Source organism: Eurypyga helias, unplaced genomic scaffold (assembly GCF_000690775.1).
Source record: "Eurypyga helias isolate BGI_N326 unplaced genomic scaffold, ASM69077v1 scaffold50784, whole genome shotgun sequence".
NCBI lineage: Eukaryota > Metazoa > Chordata > Aves > Eurypygiformes > Eurypygidae > Eurypyga > Eurypyga helias.
The window spans coordinates 1-8,555 of NW_010247887.1; the positions used below are offsets into that span (position 1 = coordinate 1).

Below are 8,555 nucleotides of genomic sequence, written 5' to 3' on the forward strand. Positions count from 1 at the left end.
GGGAACACCACTTGTGACTGGTCATTTCACTGGAGGGAAAGCCTCTTTGGGTCATTTATAATCAAAATTTGATGTCGTCAGTCCCTGTCAGTCGCCAGCTGTGCTTTTCTGTGGTGCTTGTGTATTTGCTGCATGACGAGATGCGCGGGTATCCGTATAGCCCGCTGCTTGCGCATTTGGGTAAAATGCAAGCATGGGAAAAAAGTGATTCTCTCCAAAATTAAAGGCGTTTGTCTTTGGTGCTTCCTGCGCTGTCCTTTGCAACAGTTTAAAAATGTCTCCCTGAAACGTTTTTGTAGGTGGCAGATGGGTGCCGCTCACGTGCTCGGCAGGGGCTGTGTGAGGGATGGGGACGTTGGGCATCGTGACCTGCTTTTGTTGGGGTGTACCAGGCTCCGCCCTGACCTGCTGAATTACTTGTGCTGGGCACTTTTCTGTGAGTGCTGATGTGCACGATTCACTTATTTTTTCTTCCTTTTGAGGGGTTTTTTGAATTACCAATGTGGCATCAGATTTACTAGCCTGTGGTTTGAGATGACTAGTGAAACCCCGAATTTATTTACTCATGTGAGCTGTACCTGCCTGGTAACCTTTTCTTCCCAAGGCTTTGTGCTGACTTTATACAGAACAAGGGGTATCTTGATGTGAAAATTCACCTTTTATTAGACAGAAAGCAGGATGTCTATTTTTCTGTATCAAAAGTAGAAGCTCTTGTTTCTCCTTTGGGTCTTGTACACGCACAGAATTGTTGTTGTTCTCTCTTGTATTGCAAAATGGTGGAAAACAGAGAGTCTCTGAACTCATGTGAGCCCAGCAAATCAAAACAGTAAGTGTTGACTCATCAAGTAAAACAATCCTGAAAGTCTGATTTTGAACTAGAAAGTAGACATGTGACTTAAAATGTGGGAGTTCGTGTGCAATGCAGCACCCTATGTAAGTGTGATGTCTACCTTAATGATGCCTGAGCGAGGGTGCAGAGCAAGAATATGGGTTTATTTGCAGTGAATCAAAGGGTTTACGTAGCTATTAAAATCACGGCACACACTGAAATATAAATATGGGCGTCAGTTGTGACAGACAGCTTGAGGCAGAAGCACATCCCAGTGTGGATGGTTAAAATCGGAGGCTGATGTCTTGATCACATCAACCCCTGCCAGCCCTGGATGCATCTTGCAGGGCAACATGCAGCAACAGCAACGGTTAATGCAACGTGCTCCATCATGGGCAGGATGAGCTCCCATTGTGCCGGAGGGACTGGGACGGACGTTGACTCTCTGACCCCAATCAGCATTTTCTGCCCCTTGTTCCTGATGCTCCAGCAATGAGCAGTTACTGAACCCTCTGGGTCCCAGGGCTTTGTGTGCCAAAACAAATTAAATGTTTTTCTTACAGTCTGAAAATACAGCTAATGCAAAAGCCTGCGGGAGGGCTGGGAAGGGATGGAGACCTTCTGGAGGCAATGCGAATCAAAAAAAGGGTAGATTGCAGTGGTTTTAAAGGTTACCAGCAGGCTGATGTGGAACGCACAGTAGGCTGTTTTTCTCGTTATTTTCAAGATAGTTGGGGAAATATATTTGTGAGTGTTAAAGATCTTTCTGAGCTTTTCTTGGCAAGTCCCTCCTGCCTGGTTTGCTATGAGTTGAAGCTGGGGCTGAGAACCGATTCTGGGTGGGATGGGAAGGCTGTTCACCTCCCTGGTCTCCCCTCAGCCCTCCTGTCACCAAGGCTGCTCCCGCAGTGCCAGAGCTCAGTCTGGCAGCCTTGGGCACATACCTTAATGACTTTGGCCTCAAATAAGCCCTTGTTTTAAGGAAGAGTGATTGCACGTGAAGATTTTTAAAGTGGGTATAAATCCTGCCTCTCTCCTTGTTGTATTTGCCTTTGAAATGCGTCTCGGTCTAAATAACTTTACTAAAGCAGGGATGTTTAAATGGTGTAATGTTGACACTGCGGGTGTTCTCCATTCCCTTTGCTCCCCAGGTTTAAAGTGTTATGTAGGAAAGCTGTTAAAATGTCTGGATTGGCCATGGGTATGTAAAACAGGATTAAAAAAATTAAAAATTGAAAGTAGTTGCCTCAGTATTTGAAGTAATACGCATCTGTGCAATAGAAGAGTTATGCGAATCCCAAATGTACCTCAGCTCTGCCCTGGTTGAACTTGCTTTGCGTGGGGATGGGGTTTCATCACTACAGGAAGTCGTTGCAGGCACTTCTCAAGGCTGTACTTCATCCATTTCTAAGTAAACCACAGTTTAAAGGAGGCAGATGGGCAGGATGGGGGACAGCAGCATCCCAGTGCATGCCCTGGAAGCTGCCGTTTGCTGATGCACTTCTGCTTCTTCTCTCCTAGCACGTGCCGAAGACTTCTTCTACACTTCTCAGGGAGGTGACACCTCGATCAATGGAATGGATGATGCTGATGACTTTGAGAAAACCAGGCATGCCTTCACTCTGCTTGGTAAGGGGTTACTCTGCTTGGAGACTTCCCAGCAGCAGTCTCTTGCAAACGTTTGCCAGTATTTTGCCTGAATTATATGGCTGTCCTGTAACACTAAGAGGTATAAAGTCTGTCTTCCAATTGACCTAGTTGGCTTTACCTTGTTCTTTAGTGTGAGCTGCGGAAGTGTTTCTTACAGCTATGGGTGAAACAGCAGTGAAATGAAGGAGGACACTGAATTTAAGAGAAACCACACCAATCCATTCTGACTTGCTATTTTTTACCCTATTTACAGGCTGGAAAGGAGCTATTACTCTACAGTTCAGTTTGTATTTGGGTTAAGGGTGGTGTCACTTCTCGGGCCATCACAGTGTTGTACTGAGTAGCTGATTCCTGGGAATAATGAGCTGTGCGCATCCCTCCGGTGCAGAACCCATGTTTTTGCATGGCCATCTGCAAAATCTACTGCTGTGACAGCCACCCGTGCACGCTGCACGGTGGGCTGTAGCCTGCCTGCAGCAGCGACTGTTTGAAAGGAAAAACAATTTTTACAGGAGAAAACTTTCCCAGAGTTAAATATTAATCTGAAGCCAGGTTTTTAAATCCTAGGAAGGCTCAGTGCCTCTCCATTGTGTTTTATATGTTGGGAGAGGAGCTCATAATGTTTGCAGCCAGCTGTGAAATCCCCCTGAGCAGCTGTATCGCAGCTGTGCCAGCAGCGAGTGTGGGGACTTATCTCAAGCATCACAACTGCAAATGTTCCCTCCAAATTTGCTCTCTTTTTATTTTAGATGGGCTTGATCTCTTTTTCTTTGTGGTGATGGTGGGGCAACAGTGGGCTCTTTATATTTACCCTCCTGTATCTGGCTGGTGCAGCTTCTGTCTGTTAACTACTCGAGAAAATATGATGGCTCTGGTTTGGTCCAAACTTGCCCATGGGACTATGATAGCCAGGGGACCCTCTCCTCATCCCCTTGCCACATGAAGTCTTGCTTTGGTCCTCTGACTCTCCAAAAAGACCCCCTGTCTCCTTCCTGGCCCCTATGAAGAGCTGTGTGAGCATCTTCCCTGCTGCCAGTTTTTCCTGCTCTTCATGTGATCTCTGGCTCTGCCTTTCCTCATTTCCCTTCAGTGTTTCCCAGCTCTGTCTAGTTCTGTTCAGGGCCAAGTGAAATTGCTACTACACTTTCTAGTCTTGCCTTCTTATGAGTAACAAGGCGAAATCAGATATATCTGCAAATTCTCACCCTAGCCAGGCTTAACTCCAATTAAGAGTGCCAGGGAACAGCAGAGCATTGCTCCTTTTAGTAACCTTGAAACATTTCTCACTGTGCTCATAACAGAAAAGTCTCAAGAGAGAGAAAGGAAAGCTCTTGGTAATTCAAAAACCAGCAGGTGATGTCTCAGACCTTGGGTAGATAATTAGGACACCGGCACTGAACACAAAAGGGGCACAGAAACCCAGTTGGGATGTAAAAAAATGCAAGAATTGGCAAGAAAGCTGTGCGCAGGCTGCTGCTGAGCAAAGCTCCTGCTGGGAATGCCTGCAAAAGCTTGCCAGAAGAATATGTAAAGCAGTCACATCTTAAACCCCCAGTGAAGACCCACAACATGTGGCTTCTGTTGAGACACTGGGGACGATAAGACAGAGCTTCACGTCACCTCCTTGGTGTCTCGCTGTAGCACCAGTCTGGAGGCATTGTGTATCATGTGCACACTTAAATTTTCTGTTCTGCTTGGGGGATGCTGGCAGTAAGTTGTAATTTCTGTGCTTCAGTTGTCATCGAGATCTCGCTGTGGAACTACGATCGCAGAGAAGCAAGTCCTTGTTCTATAAAAACCGCAGAACCCCTGTAGCTCTGATCCTGTTTGATCATTATGGAGTAGCACCCTTGGTTTTGTGCACGTTTGCAATGGTATTAAACCCATCCGTGATAAAATTGGTTTGATGCAGTCATTAGGGGTAAAGAAATAACGTGGGGAGCTCCTCTTGCAGTCTGCTCTCTGACTTTTGAGCGATGACTTGACTGAGAGCTTATGGTGGGTTTATTGGGAGAGGTCTGATAACTGAAAACCAACAGCCTGGGAAGGAAATGTAACACCACAAGCCTTTTCAAATGGACTGGAAGTTGGAGTTTGTTTTCTGTTGTGAAAATCAGCTATCAATTGTTCCCATAGGAGTAAAGGAATCTCATCAGATGGCCATTTTCAGGATAATTGCTGCCATCCTGCACCTTGGGAACTTGGAAATCGAAGCGGATCGAGAGGGCGATGTCTGTAGCATATCGGTAGGTCACCCGCAGGAGTGGGGCACGTGGGGAGCTTTGTATGCTCATAAATCATGACATGTTGGATGTGTTGAACTTCGCAGCAGTGTCCTTCGGTAGAAAGTCCTTTTCATCCTGGTTTTCTTTGCTTCTTCTGAAAACACATCATGATGTTCTGGTTGCTTTGTTTTTCCTGGAAGATAGTGCATTTCTTCTCCTCTTCAGCCAGCCTGTAAGTGAGATGCTTACCACCTCACACCCCAGCCCGTTTTAACTCCTCTTGCTTTCTTAAAAGCCTTGGTGCACAGTGTTGGGGGAACAGTGACTCCCACAAGCAGAAGGTGTGATGCTCTACGACCGCTTTGCTACAGGCAAAGCCGTGAGGCTGCAGCTTATAATGCGGCCATTCAGTATTCAAAGGAGCATGGCACAGTTAATTAGCAAGAATAAATAACACTAAAGATGCCTCAGTGGTGATTTTTGTGTTTCTGTGTTTGTTCAGGGAGGTGGGGGGAAGGTGATTATATGGGAAATTCTGTCCTGTCAGTTGTTATTATTGACCCCCAGACGAGGTTGTTTGTTCCTAATTAAAGTATTAAAGTGGATTCTGCACACATTTTGGTGGTACCCTTGAGGTAATGGCATGTGCAATAAGTTGGATGTTAACTTAACTGGTAATTTGCGTGATATTTGGTGACATGGATATGTAAAAGTGGTCTGCTCCAACAGTGTTGAGTTCTGTAATGGAGTTCATGTTGTTTAATTATCTTCAGATATAATTGCATGCTATTAAATACATCCTGTTTTGACTTGGAATCCATGATCAGAAAGGTATGAGCGCAAAAAAGCATCCTAGAGGCCTTTTAAAATGTATTTTTCTCTCAATCCCCAGAAACATTTCTATACAAACATCTATCTAACTGGAAACAATTTGCTTCCTTTAGATAGGTAATATTACACTGAGGAAAGGGAAATTGATTTCTCACTTTCCAAAAGGCAGTGTCCACTGTCTTGGCATCAGAGAGACTCAGAACTACCTTGTCTTAGTTTGAGGAGAAAAAAAATACAATGCACTAAAGAAAATGAAGTTCACGTTTCACTTTATTGATTATGCAAAACAGAACCCCTTCTGGTAATGCCTATTTTGCAACTTTGTTATTCAAAACCGGGTTAGTTTGTGAAAGGGATGGTGTAACAGCATACCCTAAGCTTTCACTTGAGGCTTAATTAAGGTTTCTCTGAAGCAGCGTGTAGCTGCAGCTCAAGGAGGATTCACGTGGAGGGTGCTCTTTCCTGTTGGCAGTCGCCGTGGAAATCTGCTCTTTGTGAAGTTCAGGACCTTAAGGATAGCCAGAACTAGGGAAAGCCATAGGATGTGCTACCATTTAGAGTTCCGTGTGACCCGTTTCATCCATGTCCGTGAAGACTTAGCAGAACTGGATGAATGCTCATCAATTCTGTTTCCTACCAGTCCCAGAGATTGTATCTTCCCAGATAGGCATGGAATGGTTGCGCTGGTGTTAAAACTGCAGTTTTGGGATGTCACCACCTGCTGACTTTGCTTCTTGTTACCCCCAGAGTGAGGACAAGCACTTGAGCAACTTCTGCAGCTTGCTGGGTGTGGAGCAGAGCCAGATGCAGCACTGGCTGTGCCATCGCAAGCTCATCACCACGACCGAGACCTACGAGAAGAATATGTCCGTGCAGCAAGTGGTGAACGTCAGGAACGCCCTGGCCAAGCACATCTATGCCCGACTCTTCAACTGGATCGTGCAGCACATTAACAAGGCCCTGCACACCACTCTCAAGCAGCACTCCTTCATCGGCGTGCTCGATATCTACGGGTAGGCACGCTTTCTGCCTTTAGGGCTGTTAAATTAGCCCTTTCTAATTTGCCTTATCCTTCTGGCGATGCATGCTTGACCTTGGCTTGTGGCACGGGATGGGAAAAGGCCGCAAAAAAGCGCAGTCGTGTGTGTTTTGTAGTTTTGATCCTTCTTTGGATTGTGCAACCCTGACCATGAAACAGCACATGGAGATCCACTTGAGCACGGGATTTACCCTCCCATGCTGTTCCAATTTGGGATTTCTGTTTAAAGCATCAAGCTTTAAAGACGAGCTAAGTGTAAAGGTGCAGATGTGGAGACCAAAAACTGCGCCTGGCTCTGCTGTGGGTGGCTGTGGGGTTTGGGGACACTCATTTACCTCCTCAGCTGTGAAATGGTTGTTGCAGGACCTTTGTGCAGTGAGAGCTTTTGGAGGACCTTGGGAACCTCTGGTGGTGGTGGGTAAGGTGCAAAAAGCTCTGGCATGACTGAGGGCAGGTCCTGCAAACTCAAGCCTCAGGGGCAACGAGCTGCTTTATATTCGGACTGGGTACCAGTTACTGCCTGAGCTGTCATCCTGGGACTTGAGTGCTGTTACAAGAGGGATGTGAGAGCTGCATGTGAAAAGTTTGTTTTAGCTGAAGTGCTGCAAAGAAGCAGAAGATGGAGAAGAAAGGAGGGGTGTTATGTCAGTTGTGGGGTGGAAAAGGAAAGAGGTCTTCTGGGTGTGTTGTTTTCCACTCCCCTCTTTCAACACCATCCTTTTTCTGTCCACAAGGGAGAAGTGGGACAGCAGTGACCTGCTGAGTTCTCTTTAATATATTAAGGCACTTGGTTGCCTCTGTTTCGGAGGGGAAGGTGGAATGGACAAGTTGTAGCTGTTCCCGAAAACCAGTCCCTGGCCCCACGCAGTCACTGTGCTTGCTCAGTCCCTACTCCTGTGTGGTGGCAGACTCCTCGTAAGGTCTCTCAGACCTAGGCGAACCTGAAGTTCAGAGTGAAGTCCTGCCAAGTCGTTCTGGGTCAACTGCAGAAAAACTTTTATGGCTATAATACCTACACAGTTACTGGAATTGGATCCTGTGAATAAAACCTCCCATGGGGTTTCTACAACTACTGATGTTTGTGAGAGTGAGGTTGCTGTCAGAGGTTTGTCTGGGCTCTCCTAGGTATATAGCACAGCACCTGGAAGATCTTAAATAGCTAGATGGGATTTACACAGCCTGGTTTGGAGACTGTATGAGACAGAAAAGCCATTTCCCATCAGTGTCCCTACAAAGAGATTTCTGCAGGCTGCGGTATGATAAATCAGGCTTTGAGGTGGAGCTTTGTGGGCAATACTGTGTCGGTGCAGAAAGCTGGATGCCCGTGTTAAAAAATCAGATGTGGTCTTTCAGAAATCTGAGTAAAAGGAGACTTGAAGATAATGCTCATGAAAGATTAAGCTGGGCTTGAAAACCTGTTGGTGTGGAAGAAAAATCTCCCTTAGCTGCACGTCTCCTGTGCGTCACATCCAGTGTCTGGGACAGCAGATGCTTTTACAGCACTGGTGTCGCAGAGTACAGCAGGTTGTTTTTTTCCACAGGGATCTTCAGGTCGCATGAAAAGAGTCAGGTTGGCTGGAGAAAGGGTGTCCTTGCTCCGGGTCATAACTCTGGTGTGTGGGTCCGGACTCCAAAAGTGACCATAAATCCCCTTCAGAAGGGTGTATTGCTATCCAAATGCTGAGTAATTAACACGGCAGGGACTTCGGGTGCTGGCAGCCTGAGTTTCTTGAAAATGGTTTGGTTCCCCAAACTCAGGATATTCGGGACCTTTAATACATTCTGCCAAATACTGGATTTCTTTTCCCAAAATGTCTATCTGTCATTCTCCTTTTTCTTCTCAGCCCAAGCCGAAGGTGCAAAGGCTGTGGGTTTGTCTCCTAATTTTCTGCATTGTTAATTCTCCGTTAGTATTTGGATGAGAGTGTACAGCATTAAAAAATTTTACATATTTATTGAAAGCGTGCCATTTTCTGTATAA

At 45.9% G+C, this 8,555-nt stretch overlaps 1 protein-coding gene across 1 annotated transcript in view; it reads left to right on the plus strand.

Moving 5' to 3' along the window:
* Window positions 1–140: 140 nt before the first annotated feature.
* Window positions 141–8,555, plus strand: part of LOC104509044 (unconventional myosin-Vb-like) — a gene marked incomplete at its 3' end in the record, with an annotated part of 12,793 nt that continues 4,378 nt past the window's right edge. The window contains exons 1-4 of the mRNA XM_010150854.1: window positions 141–180; window positions 2,351–2,458; window positions 4,616–4,725; window positions 6,289–6,548. Coding sequence (XP_010149156.1) covers window positions 141–180; window positions 2,351–2,458; window positions 4,616–4,725; window positions 6,289–6,548 — 518 coding nt within the window. The remainder of the gene's footprint in view (window positions 181–2,350; window positions 2,459–4,615; window positions 4,726–6,288; window positions 6,549–8,555) is intronic.